The 15,402-nt window shown below is 35.7% G+C and overlaps 1 protein-coding gene across 2 annotated transcripts; it reads left to right on the top strand.

Moving 5' to 3' along the window:
- Positions 1-12,340: 12,340 nt before the first annotated feature.
- Positions 12,341-14,768, top strand: LOC145946074 (uncharacterized). Of its 2 annotated transcripts, XR_014426976.1 has the most exons (4): positions 12,341-12,838; positions 12,986-13,077; positions 14,177-14,486; positions 14,634-14,768. XR_014426976.1 is itself a non-coding variant. In XM_083055472.1 (3 exons), the coding sequence occupies exons 1-3, from the start codon at positions 12,700-12,702 to the stop codon at positions 14,330-14,332; spliced, it is 387 nt and encodes a 128-aa protein (XP_082911598.1). In that variant the 5' UTR covers positions 12,341-12,699; the 3' UTR covers positions 14,333-14,768. The 2 variants fall into 2 exon arrangements, 1 of the variants encoding a protein (XP_082911598.1); XM_083055472.1 differs by having other exon boundaries at positions 14,177-14,768.
- The last annotated feature ends 634 nt before the right edge of the window (positions 14,769-15,402 follow it).

Here is a 15,402-nt window from a genome sequence, read left to right on the forward strand (position 1 = left end):
TGAGTTATTAAGACTAACGAATAACGTAATCGTAAACAAAAATATTAATAAATAAAAAATTTATTCAGTATATTTTGTGCATATTTATAATTATTATGATAAAATATAATTTAAAAATATCTGATATGTATCTGAGATATTTTTAAAGTAGCTGAGTCTCTGTATCTATATATATTTTAATTTGTGTATTTGTATTTGTATCTGTATCGAGATTCATTTTAAATGTATCTTACCAATCATTTACTTTATAGCTATTTTCTGTGTTTGTTCGTAAGTTTACCACACTTAAATAATGTTCACGCAAGTCTGGCAGCTATTTAATTTTTATAATTTTTCAATTTTTAATTTTTATAATTTTTATTATATTACTTTCTTCAACTTTTATTTTATATTTTCATAATATCTTTATATACAGATACACGCCTAGTTTTGTAACGTGACGGACATCTTCATCATGTCACTATCTTCGTTACGTAACGTGTATATTTTAAAGCCACGATCTACTACTCTACTTTACTTCTCGATTGACCAACCTTGAAGTAATACATAAAACATGACCAATGTTTCAAAGATTATGAACCGAAACCGTCACATTACAACTATGACGTGAGAAAGACTTATTCATTCCGAATATCATATTTTATTTTTTATTTATGAACATGAATTTAACATTATCTACCTAAATACACTCGTCAAAAAAATTATCGCAACACGTAATTAATATCAAAATTTAGCATAAATTCAAATAAGCGTATCTCCGCGAAAAATTATTGTATTTCAAAAATTTTCTTTTTGTTTTAAAGGGTAAAGTCTCTACTTTAAAGAACTTTCGTTCGATTTTGATTTTATTCTCTCCACCTTTCTCCATCCCTTTAAAAAAAGGGACGTGTTTTTTTTTTTCAAAAAATTGCATAGTTTGACGAACTCTACGGAGTGTACTAAATTTTTTTCGCAAATATCATCATAACTATCGTAAAATATGGACTTTTTTCTACAAATTAAAAAACGATTTTTTTTCGCGAAGTTACAGCATATCAAAGTTACCTATGCATTTTTGCCTATATATTTAATTACCGCCAACATTAGCATTACCCGATACCCCGCACTACGGGGAGGTTGCTGGTCGGATTTTGCCCATCGTGTGTGTGTGTGTGTGTTTGGGGGGAGGCAGGGATATATGAGTTCGTATTTAAAATTGTATATTTCTGCCTCGTCTTCGGATGACCTCTTGCAGGCGCTCACGCATATTAATACAGGCTCTAATTGTGGCTTGCAGAATTTCGAACCATATTCGATGTAGGGCTGCTTCCAATTGCTGGAAATTGGTTGGTACTTTTTCAAAATCATGCAGCCATCTTCCCATAAAAGGTCATCCGAAGACGAGGTAGAAATACACAATTTTAAATACGAACATATATCCCTGCCCCAACACACACACACACACACACACACACACACACACACACACACACACACACGCACGCACGCACGCACGCACGCACGCACGCACGCACGCACGCACACACACACACACACACACACACACACGCGATGGGCAAAATCCGACCAGCAACTTCCCCGTAATGCCCATCGGATAATGCTAATGTTAGCGGTAATTGTATACATAGGCAAAATGCATAGATAACTTTGATATGCTGTAACTTCGCGAAAAAAAATCGTACGGTATTCAATTTTTTTTTTAATTTGTAGAAAAGGTCCATATTTTAGGATAGTTATGATATTTGCGAAAAAAATTTAGTACACTCCGTAAAATTCGTCAAACCATGCAATTTTTGAAAAAAAAACATGTCACTCCTTTTAAAGGGTTGGAGAAAGGGGGAGAGAATAAAATCAAAATCGAACGAAAGTTCTTTAAAGTAGAAACTTTACGCTATAAAACAAAAAAAAATTTTTGAAATACGACAATTTTTCGCAGAGATACGCTTATTTGAATTTATGCTAAATTTTGATATTAATTAAGTGTTGCGATAATTTTTTTGATGAGTGTATAATATTATTTGATATTCAATGGGTTCATTTTGCTTCTTAAGATATGAAACTTTAATTATCAAAATGCTTTTGACTGGAAGAAGGATTATAAATATATATGTCTCAGACTTGCATCGTCAGTTCGCGAAGATTTGTTGTGCTGACATGTGTATATCTGCTTGACGAGATTTGCAATTGTATTTTAAACATATTGAGTGGTGTTTTAGCTGATTACGTGTCAGTAAGTTTATCAAGTATTCGGGAATATTTGTATAAAATAACATTTTATAAGAATCTATTATAAAATCTGAACAATAATTAATAATATCATAATTAATGTAAGATTTTAAAAATCGATAAACTTGAGGTTTTATTTTATACTATAAATGAGGAAATAATTAAACACATAGTAATTGATTAAAATACGTTTTCATTTAATATACAACTATTTTATTACGTGAATAATGTTTTTCCATTACAAATAAACAAATTCATCATATTTTTTAGTTCTTTAAAGTCATTAACTACAAAAAAAATATACCATTAACTCATTTCAATAATCGTTTAGTTTATCCATAAAGACTTACTTTTTTAAGAAAAGGTAAGAAAAAAGCGCCAATTTTTCGCGCCATGTGAAAGTGTTATAGAAAACACAGTGTGTTTTAAAATACTGTAAACTTGTGTTGTATAATTAATATTTCTAAAAAAAATAATGACATCAAAAAGTTGCGCCAAATAAATAAAAATTTATACAAAAGAATTGAAAATTAAAAACTTATGCGAAAATTATAAATTAATACAAATAATAAAAAATAAAAAATTTTAGTTAAAAAAAAGTTTTTTTTTTACCTTTTTTTAAAAAGAACTTGCGTATAGATACACGGCATGCCTCGCGGTCGCTACGCTTATTAAACTTTGCGCGAGACACTATCGTGTCCCTTGATATGGTTAATTGAGTTCCTAATTGATATTTAAAATATAAAAAGGGAAGTATAAATTTTGTGATAAATTATATTATAAGTAATTATTATTTATTTACAATATTAATTACCACAAAACTTACACTTCCCTTTTATATTTTATATTTTAAATATCTTAAATCTTTTAAATAAACAATAATCTTGAATTTTACTCTTAAATTAATATTCTTGAATTTTTATTAATATTATTTATTTCGTGACAATAATTTTTAATCCAAGAATCAGAGAAACAGGAACCTGAAAAAGATTGAACCTAATTATACCGTTGAGGATATTAGATCAAGGAAACAATGTTTATCACGATATTGTTATTATTCATTTTTATTTTATCGGTGTATTATTATTACAAGTGGGCGAGCGTGGTCTATAGAGGGCGAACATAGTCTATAGAGCCGAAGGTCCCGGGTTCGATCCCCGGTAAGACCAAAAAATTACATTCGCTCGTTCTCCTCTCGGAAGGCAATGGCAAATCACTGAGAGTAAGTACACCTTGCCATAAGAACTTCTCTAACAATAAGATGTAAATAAAAACATCATTGGCCGTTTGGAACCGGCGTTAAACTGTAGGTCCCATATACACATATACATGTGTACAATCCACACGCCCAAACATATGTATTATGAATTTCTTCAGAAGTCACTACACGTCGAACACGACGTTGGATGCAGAAGAAGAAGAAGATTATTATTACTTGCATCATGGAAAAAACGGACGACTCATTAATCTTATACCGGGACCATCAGGCTATCCGATAATTGGCTATGTGTTGCACGTACGTGGTTCACCAGGTAAATACGAAATTTATGATCTATTTTACATTAATGAACATACAACCCGTCATATACGCATCCATATATAAACAAAGTCAAATTCATAAATTCTGCTTTTGAACAAATATCTATCAATATTATTGCATGCTGATTACTGATAAAATAATTATTCAGGCTTATCAGCATTTTTCTTTGCAATAATATTCTTCCATTTTCATAATTAGTCAATTTTCAACGGATTAAAAAAACGATACATATAAGTAAAAGTACACATAGTAAGAATACGCATTGAAAATAATAATAAAAATTAATCTCACAAAAATTTCTGTAGCAATATTTATAATATGTTTCTCAGAGTACCTATGGAACCTATTATGTAAACTCACTAATGAATATTATCCCATTTGGAAACACTGGGCTATTTACCTCCCCGTTGTATTTATTCGTCATCCAGATGATTTAGAGGTAAAAAATGAAATTCAATTCTCTGTAAACATTACAATTTATCTAGACTTTGGAATTTTGCATTCTTGTTTTATAAGATTTCTATTGGTAAAAATGTTTCTTAAAAATATGAAAAGAGAGAATATCTCAGAAACATTTAATTAAGATTATATAATAATTTGAGATAATAAATATCTGTGTTTCTGAAAGATTGAGTGTGTTGTAATAATATATGTTGACGTTTATCTTAACATTATTTTCGATGATTTCAGACAATACTAAGTAGCACCAAACACATCGAGAAAAGCCGTATACAGGGTGATTCGAAACAACCGTTTGTCCTTAAAATGTCGTATTCCTGAATGAATTCTAAGACGATTTTTCCTTTGCCAAAATTTGATCCGAAGCTTAGTTTTCAAATTATTAAAAGAAATAGTAAGCGAATTACGGCACGAGTACGGGCGGTAGGCAGGAGCGGCGCAACTCATTATCCGACGCGGGCGACTGCGTGAGGCGCTCGTTGCGATCAGCTGTTCGCTACACGCGATATGTGTGTGTGTATGTGTACACTTTTACTTCTGATGAATAATTGTTGCACGATTGTTAACAATGAGACGTTCCCATCTGACACACCGAATAATAAACAAATTTTTCTTCTTTCAGAAATTGTATCAACATTTATAACGAATACACTCACGCACTTGATCGAAAATAAAGAATTAATTTATCGATTGTAACAGTTAATCCGAGGGGTAAACCGCTGACCAAAATTGTGTACACCAATGCCTACTAATGCCCAATTATTGGGCATTACTGTACCCTAGTAATGCGTAATAATGCCTAACCTAACCTAACCCTAACCGCTTATAATAAACATGAAAATTTCTCTAAATTTCAAGTATAAAAAATATATTATTTATGAGGCGCATTGGACGAAAAGCTCGAACAAAACAATTTCTGTTCTAAAAAAATAATAATGACGTTAATTAATAGCTAATAAAACCCGGCTAGTAATGCCCATTAATGTACACCAATGCCCACCAATGCTCACTAATGCCCACTAATTCCCCAAATCTGTACACCGCAATGCCCTCAGCGGTTTACCCCTCGAGTTAATCACAATCACGGTTACTACTGATTGACTATTAAAATCACTCACTAAAAAACGCGATAAATGCAAAGCGCACGTTACTCGATGCGGATGACAACAGACTGCGGTGACGCGACGCGACGCGACGCGACGATAACAATTACGGCGTTGCCGAACGTGAACGCGTACATACATTACATGTGATAATAATATGTATAATTCTTAAGTTATTAAAAAAAACATTATAACGTATTACTTCATCTTTATTCGGCTTCCCCTAGGGGTTTGCCTAGCAGCTTTTTAGGGAAGCTCCAAACCCCTTACATCTTCCTCTCTTCCTTTATCATATACAATACTTTCACACAGAATATCATAGCCATTATCCCAATTCTCGTTCCTCCCCGCTCCACCTCCTTCCTTCTCCCATTTTTCCTGTTCCTCTCTTTTCACCTTCAGCCTCTCCTTGCCTGTTCTCCCTCGACCTGCCTATTCCTTCTTTCCTGCGACTCCTCTCTGTGCCTTTCTGTACCTCCTCCTGTCTAAAACAAAATCCATACACACCCAATACATACCTACATACATTATTCCCCATGTCCTGGCCTTATACGACCTCACACTTGTTCTAATTACCCTTCCCCACCCACTTCCCGTCTCTCTTCCCTATTCCCCTTCTCTTCCCTTAATTTCGTTCTCTTCCCTCCTCCACTTCCTTCTTCTTACTCTTCTCCTTCTTGTCCTTCCTTCTGCTTGCATCCCTCGCTGCTCCATTTCGCTTCATGTTACTCACTCTTCCCCTTCTCTCGTCCTTCTTTGCCAACTCTGCCCTTCACTGTTCCATCTCTCTTCCTTCCCATCTATCCATATTCTCCTGTTCGTCGTTACCACGTGACTTCCTTTTGCCCTTTCTTGTCTTGCCTTTTCCAATATCCTCCATCTCATCTTCCTCTCCTCCATTGTTAAGTCCTCATCTATTGCTATCTCCCATCTTCTTCTTATCTCCCAACCTTTATCTATCAATTCCTTTTTATCCTTTTCCTCTTCCATCTCTACTATCAACACCCATGTTCCTTCTTCCCCTATTCTCTCTACCACCCCCTTTATCCCCGCTTCCTTTCCTAATGTCCTTTTCACCATCCCCTCCATAAACTTTCTTCTTTCCTCCGGTCCCTTTCCTTCAATTCCCCTCCATATCACGTTCTTTCTTCTTCTCCTTCTTCTTTCCTGTTCCTCTCTCTCTCCTCTACCTCTTCTTTCTAACTCTCTTCTCTCCCTTTCTTCCTTTACCTTCTCCGCTCTCTCCTCAATTTTTCTACAGATCTCTTCCTCTTTTCCACTTCCGGCTCCCTCCTCTTGTCTCTTCTCTTTTCTATATCCTTTTCCTTTCTCCTGCTGCACCTCTTCTTCTTTTCCCCCTTTCTTCTCCCACCTCCTGGCTCTCACGACTCTTTCTTCCTCCTTTTCTATCGCTCTCCACCAATCCTCTCCTCCAGTTTCTTCTTCCTGTCCTCTTCCATCCAACGCTCCCCCCTTCTTCTTCTTTCATGTTGCAAGCTCTTTTTCACTCTCTCTCTCCTCTTCCGACTCCCTCCTTTTGTCCTCCGGCTTCAACTCCTTTACTGTACTCCACCGTCTTGCCTCTTTCCTTGTCTTGCTCTCTTTCCAGTCCACTCTGCTTACCTCCACCTTCCTCTCTTCCTCCTCTCTCTTTTCGCCGTCTCCTTGCAGTGCTCCTTCCTCGCCTCTTCCCATTTTGTCTACCAGAACCTTTATTTTCTCCTCCTCCAGTCTTCCTAACCTCCTTCCTGCCAACTCCCTCATCACCTCCATAATTTCCTTCATCATTATTTTTATTTCCTTTAAATCCTTTAGCCCCTCCTTTATCTCATCCTTCTTTCCTTTTACCATGCTGATTTCCATCTAACTCCTTCACTTTCTTTACTTTACTTTCTCTTTACTCTCTAGCTGCTGTATTCTCCTTCTTCCTCTACCGGCTTAGCCTTTCTTTTCCTCTCGTTTTCTCGTGTCATCGATTGTATCATCGATCTCTCACGTACCGATCCACGCCCCCTTGCGCCATCTCCCGCCTTTCTTCATCCACTCCGTCACCTTCTCTTTCCTGTGGCTCCCTCTCAATACCTCTCCCTGTTCCCTATCTCCCTGCTCCCTTCCGCCTGGCGCCCTCTCTGTTACTTTCCTTTGTCTCTGTCTTCCTCAGTCTCTTCTCTCTTCCTTCTACTTCTCCTCCTGCCCCTCTTTCCTGCCATCCTAACCTTCACCTTCTCTGCTCCGATTGTTTCCTTCCTCAGAAACCTTCCTTCCACTTCAGCTCCCTCTCCCTTCATTTTCCCTTCCCTTCTGCCCTTCCGTCAGTTACATCTCAAACTCCACTAACACTTGTAACTCCGCCAAAATCCTCGTGTCATACAGCGTATCAGAAATCGCCTGTCACTCCGCCGGTCGCCATTCTCCTCTTTTTTTATAACGTATTATAATACGTTATAATATGTTTTTTTTTTTAAATAACTTAACATTGTCTACTATTTTGCCTTTTTTTCGCAAGCGAGACATGAGAAAAATTATTTTTATGTTTTTGCGAACAAGATGTTCCACGTATGAATGTGTTGGTCGCTCTGAAAAGAGCGGATTTTTACTTTCAAAAAAATTTATAATAGGTGCTCGAAATGACCACTCCATTCTAACGCAAGCTCTCATGCGTTTTAATAGATTTCCTTGAACTTTCTCCATTACTTCTTCTTCGATATTCCAGATCGCATGTCTCAATCTTGTTTCTAAATCGTCGACGTTCTCGGGAAGCGTTTTATAAATTATTTCTTTACAATATCCCCATAAAAAAAAGTCTAAAGGATTAAGATCCGGGGATCTTGCGGGCCAACGTATCGGGCCATACCGACCCATCCAACGTCCAGGAAACTGCTCGTTCAAATAATTTTTTACGATTCTGGCGTTGTGAGGCCCAGCACCGTCTTGTTGAAAAACAATCTTGTTTCTCTCTAATAGTGGGACTTCTTCTAAAAAATCCGGTATATTTTCTCTTAGAAATTCCACGTATGTTTGGCCAGTTAAAATATCTGGAAGAATAACTGGTCCAAGTATTTGATTTCCCATTATTTCAGCCCACAGATTTATCTTCCAGCGAATTTGGAAATTTCTGAGCCGCGTAACTCTTGGATTTTCTTCGCTCCAAAAATGCATATCATGCGAATTGAAAATTCCATCTTGTGTGAACCACGATTCACTGAATCTTCGCTGAATATCACACGAGAAGAGAATCTGGGATCTCTATCCACTTTCCTCAAAAAATTTTCACAAAACAATCGTCTTGCATGATAATCTTCTGCTCGCAAATGTTGCACGCGTGTGTAATGAAATGCGTGCAACTTTTCTTCTTTCAATATTCGTTGTACCGTTGAATATGATAAATTGTGTTCTCGAGCAACCACCCGAATACTCGTTTCAGGATTATGCTCGACAGCACGTACAACTCGCTCCGTGTTTCACAAATTTCTTGCATCGCGATTTCTCTCAGTATCGTGTTTGTTCGGACGGACATTGCCAGTCTCGTATAATCTCTGAGCTGCTCGAAGTATGATGGGAGCCGACGGATGTCTTGCTCGATTTGGATATAATTCGGCGTATCGTTTTGCAGCTACGTGATACTGCCCGTGACACTCGCCAAGTGCCATCAACATATCGTAATATTCTTCGTTTGTGTACGTTGTCATATTGTCCTCTTAACGCTTGTAATAATCAAAGGATTATTGATTGCATTGTCGATCTGCATCTTATTTATACGATTAGCGGGGGTGTCGCGTTCTCCCCCTCCACGCCTCCCGCGACGAATAGCGGCACGCGACACCCGCATCGACCCCCCGCGAATCGTATAAATAAGATGCAGATCGACTATGCAATCAATAATCCTTCGATTATTACAAGCGTTAAGAGGACAATATGACAACGTACACAAACGAAGAATATTACAATATGTTGATGGCACTTGGCGAGTGTCACGGGCAGTATCACGTAGCTGCAAGACGATACGCCGAATTATATCCAAATCGAGCAAGACATCCGTCGGCTCCCGTCATACTTCGAGCAGCTCAGAGATTATACGACTGCCAATGTCCGTCCGAACAAACACGATACTGGAAGAAATCGCGATGCAAGAAAGGGGGATGGGTAAAATCACCGGATTTTGGCCCAAGCGATGGAACCTTTTTTATGCATGTTTTCTTATATTTTTGGATGTGTTGAATTCAAATCAAACGTTATTTTCCAGGTGCACCGATGGGAAAATATTGAAAATCGCATTTAAATTGAAGTTCTCCTCTTAGCATGACCCTTCGTCGTACTTATTTGGAATTGTGCTTTGAACAGCTTGAGTTTGGTCACGATGAGATTTTCTGTAACATATTACGTATTCAAACATATTAGCACTTACATGACGATATGATGATCTTGCTTTTTTAGCTCACAAATGTTACAATCTTATCCATTCCAATCAATAAAAAAATAAAGAAATATATTATAATACCGCGCCGGAGTAATTATTGCCGGAAAATATGAAAAGATAAATCTAAGCGCTCTAATAAAAATAATTTTTTTTTTTAATAGAGCCGAATTTGACTGTAAGTCAGTCTAAATGTGAGAATAAAACTAATTTTTTTCTGAAATATCCCAATAGTATCTTGTGTGGCAAGTGTGGAAAACAATGAATTACGTCGCGCGTGAAGTTGTAGCACAAGCCGAAGGCACGAGTACGAGTGTGAATGTATCTGTATCATAAGCTGAGGCGAATGCGACAACTTCACGCGCGACGTAATTCGTTATCTTCCGCACATGCCACATACAATATTTTTTGTAATGCTTGACTTTTAACACACACACACACGCACACGAGATGAGATAGCCGCCACGTTCACTTCATTGATCTTGGGTCATGCTAAGAGCAGATCTGCAATTTAAATGCGATTTTCAATATTTTCCCATTGGTGTATCTTGAAAATAACGTTTGATTTGAATTCAGTAGATCCAAAAATATAAGAAAACATGCATAAAAAAGGTTCCATCGCTTGGGCCAAAATCCGATGATTTTACCCATCCTCCTTTCCCGCTCTTTCCAAATCAGGGGTCAAAAATGGGGGTTTCCATTTAAAAAATTCGAGTTGATCTTCAATTGACCTTTAAACTTGACCTCAAGGTCAAGTTCTAGGTCACTATCAAATCTCTTTTTTTAACCCTACAACTTTTGTCTGGGATGTTTTCTTCCTAGAATTTGATTATTCTGAGTTATTCAGGGGTTCCGGTCTTTTTTGAACACCCTGTGTGTGTGTGTGTGTATATATATATATATATATATATATATATATATATATATATATATATACAGAGTGTCACTTAAGGCTCCTGCACACTCGATTGCCAAGTCCATAAAATTTGTACGAAAGCGCCACATTTGGCAAAACTATAAACTATAAAGCGTAAAAATGACATAAATTATTCTTGCGACTTACAGCGTCATTTATCATTTTAGTGCAGATTTTCTATTTTTAAAATAATTGTTATAGTGTTAAAATATACCGAAGACTCTCATTTTGTTATAATTTAATATGTGAAAGCAAATATTTATTTCATTTCGATACCTGTCAAACAGCGGATTTTAGTCCTTGATTAGGCTCAATTCAATTCGACATATACAATGTTATTTATTGCTTACCCAAACAAAAGAAGAGTTTTCAGTATATTTTACGTCGGTTCTATCGATTACAAACCCTATTTTATTGAAAAACATTTTTATTTAGCGTAAGTCGCAAGAATTTTCATGGTATATTTTCTCGCTTCTGACGTCATCAATTCAAGATGGCTGCAATGAGTATGCAGGAGCCTTAAGGGGATCCTAGTCGGATGGTCGAACTCCGATAGGTTAGCACCACACATATCCAAACATATACACGTATACACATATACACACGATAGGTTAGCACCACACATATCCAACATATGCACGTATGCACACATATGCGTGAAAATGTTTTTAATATATAACTTTTTTATTAGACTTGCAATCTCACTTTTTATTGTTTACTAATATTTCTTCATGTTAACCCTATCGCGTATACTATATTTTATGCACAGATAAACTGCAGAACTATTTTTATTAAATAAGTATTGTTACGAGCTGACATGAAAGAAGCCGATAACAAAACTGTAATTTTTGATTTTTATATGATTTATATATGGAATTATAGCTAACGCGGTCCGTTTTTATAAGTACTTCAATCGTGGAAAAGGATTTATTGATCTGTATAGTCAATAAAAAGATATCCCAAAATAATAAAGTTGGTTCTGCCGTACCGACAGAACTAACTTTAGGATCCGACTAGGATCCCCTTAAAGACAGCCCACTAAGTACATAGCGTTATTTCTGAACAAAAAATAAGTCATAAAGTCCTGAACAATTTTTTTTCTAGAACACTTAATAATGGAGTAATAATTCAGTGAAGTATAAAAACGGCCAAACAGCGCCGAGCTTTATCCTGGCGCACGTCAGTGAGTGTCGTACAGTGTGTGTGAGTACACATTATCAGGATTTACTGAATTATTATTCTATTATTAAGTGACTAATTACTCCAATACTGAATTATTACTCCATTATTAAGTATTTAAAAAAAAAAATTGTTCAGGACTTTTCGACTTATTTTTTGGTAAGGAATAACGCTATGTACTTAGTGGGTAATTTTTAAGTGACACCCTGTATATATACAGGGTGTCCGGTAATTCGCGCCCCACCCGTCAGGAGCAGGTAGAGTGGGTTAAACCGAGTAAAAAAGTTCTTTACCGTTTTGCGATATTCTCAATAATAAGAGAGAAATTAATTAATAAAGATTGGCAAATACAAGCGCCAATGTTATCGGCAAGGAGAGACGGCCCACTGTGGCGTAGTCACTAGGCGCGCCGGACGATAAAGGTGCGTACAGACTTGCAACAGAACATCGTAATGTAACGCCGTCGCGTAACACCGACGCAATGTATGGACAATACCCCGTAACCTCGCACCGAACATTTAAGCGCAACACAAATGTTCGCGATGAAGTTACACTGCGTCCCGTCGTTTGTCGGTATTTGTGCGCCGCATCAAAAGATGTCACGCAGAGACGTTACGCGTCGTTTGGACGGGCTTGAAAACAAATGAGAAATGAGTGTAACACAGTTCGCATCGGTGATCGGTCTGCATGAGCCATTATCGCCAGTATATCGTGTGAGTGTATATTATTCAGCATGGAGTGGAACGAAGAAATTACTCTTCGATTTATTGATATTTACAAAGAAAAAGATTTGCTCTGGAACCCAAGAAATGTGAATCATTATAACGTAATGAGAACATTATAAAGTAATCATTATAAAGTAATGAGAAATGATGCTTGGCTTGACATAAGCAAGCAAATGAATGCAACACCAGACGAGTGCAAGAGAAAAATGTCATCTTTATTGTCAGCATTAAGGCGTGAGAGATCCAAAATAAAGAAAAGCCAAAGTACCGGAAAAGGTAAGCTGCAATAAATATTATGTAGAAATTGTAGATTAGGTTAGGTTAGATTAATTGTAGAATATTTATAGATAATTTATTTTTATTTATTTTTTATTTTTTATATTTATTTTTTGAATTTATAAATACATTTATTTTTTTTTGTAGGTACAAATGAAATTTATAACACCTCATGGTTCGCATTTCAAAGCATGCAATTTATGTTGGACAAAAATGAACCGAAAAATACATTAAACACGGTAAATATAATTATTATTTTCGTTTCTTTAGAAAGTATAACATAAATCTTTTGATTATAAGAAAATAATATAAGTAGTATATCTAATGTGGTAAATAAGTACATTAATTTTTTTATATATTACTTTGCGTTTTAATGAAGTATATCTTAAAAAATATAACATATTTATTTAAAAAATAATACTTATAATTAATAATTGTCTTGCCATGCTACTCGGCCTTCGTTCATAAAATAGTTAGCCAATTCTTCTCGAATTTCTTTTGCTGCTATAGTCGATGTTCGGGGAACATGCGCAAATGGTAATAAAGAAGTCATATTTCCTTCATTTCTCCTGGTCTTACATTTCCATCTACATTTTCACAATCAAAACTTCCTGGAGGTGAATAAATGTTGCGAGCTTGAGAATTTCTTCTCAAGAAGTTATGTAAATGAATAATTGCTAATACAATAAAACTAGCTTTATCAGGCTGTAATAGCATAGAATAGCATGAATTTTCTCAATACTTTAAAAACTGCTCAACTAATGCCGAAAGCATTTTCAACTACTCTGCGAGCTCTATAGAGTCTATAATTATAAACTCTTTCGTGAGAACCTTTCTCATAATTTCCCGGGAAAACTTTCATAAGATTTGTTGTAAGAGCGAATGCTTGATCACCAATGAAAAAATAAGGAATGTCTGTGTTTCTCTCTGGCAATCGTTGAGATTTCGGTAAATTTAAGCTTTCTTGTTGTATTTTTTTATATAATGCACAATTTTGAAAGACTCCACTATCTGAAATTCTGCCCTGACATCCAATATCCACGAATATAAAATTATAATTAGCGTCTACTACAGCAAACAAAACAATGCTAAAAGTAGATTTATAATTAAAATAGTCACTGCCACTACAATAGGGGGCTTGCAAAACTACATGCTTTCCATCCAATGCTCCTAAGCAGTGGGAAAAGTTCCACAATTCTTCGAAATGTTTCGCAATCATCAACCAATCATCTTGTGTTGTTGGAATCTAAAAGAATATGTAAAATAAATAGTTATATCTATTTTAAAATTTATTTTATTTTACTTTACATTAATTAATTAATTAATTTTATTTTACAGATAACTGAAAATACGGAAAATAAACAGAATGACGTATCATCGCATGCTGACATTCATGAAGAGGACATGAATGTATTGCAGCCCATTGAAAATAAAAAATCTTTAAGGAAAAGAAAAAAAATGAATATGATTTGGATACAGCTTTTCAACTTTTGACCAAATGTGCTTCAACTGCAACCAATAATAATGAATGTGATGATTTTGGGAATATAGTGGCCAAAAAACTACGACTCTATCCAAATAGAATTCGAAGTGCCATGCAAAACGATATTTTGAGTATTTTTTTAAAGGCAGATACCGGATTTAATCGGTGAGCAAATTATTACCACCGTATTGATCTCTTTTTAAATATAATAGCGTTTGTCACCATCTTCTCTTTTTTTTTCTTTTTAATTTGAATTTTATAATAAATATAAATATATGCTGCTGCAGCGACGACACTTCTGTCCATTTTCAGTGTTTAATCTCACAACTGCTCCGAACGTAGTGGGACGCAAGAATGTTCTAGTTCGCGACGACGTTCGGTTCGGGTGACAATTTTTCTCAAATATGTACGTGTAACATCCCCTCGTTCGGTGCGAGGTTACGGGATATTGTCCATACATTGCGTTGGCAGGAGCGCTTTACAAATGACAATGGACAAAAAATACGTATAAACGATTAAATAATAATTAATAAAAATAATTTTTAAAAATTTTTTGACATTTTCTCTCTCTCTCTCTCTCTCTCTCTCTCTTATGCACGGACAGAATTTATCAGGGAGTCTTTGGTAATCGTGGAACAATTTGATAAGGAAAGATTTTTATGAAAATTTCTCTGATCAATATTTATCACAATAAAAAATAATATCTATCACAATAAAATATAAAATATGTTTCATTAATTTTACTATATCATGACATATCCGTCATTTGCGCAAAAACAGAAAAAAATACCGAAAAGAACCGTAAACCGAAAATAATTTAACGGTCCGGTTATGGTTCCGATGTTATAAATTTAATAGAAATTCAATACGGTTTACAGTTTCGGTTCTACTAAAACCGGTTATGGAACGATTATCGGTTTTGGTTCCGGTTCGGTCCGGGCCTCTCTCTTTCTCCACGCACCTTAGCTGTCGTCGCTCTTATCTTCACAAGGGACCGACGGCGACCACCACGACAACGAGTGACGGTGCGTTTGATGATCGAGAACCAATCACGCACAGTCAGAGCGCAGAACGACGAAAT

This window comes from Prenolepis imparis, unplaced genomic scaffold (assembly GCF_030444845.1).
Source record: "Prenolepis imparis isolate NDT839.2.m4 unplaced genomic scaffold, iyPreImpa1.0 SCAF_15, whole genome shotgun sequence".
Classification (NCBI taxonomy): Eukaryota; Metazoa; Arthropoda; class Insecta; order Hymenoptera; family Formicidae; genus Prenolepis; species Prenolepis imparis.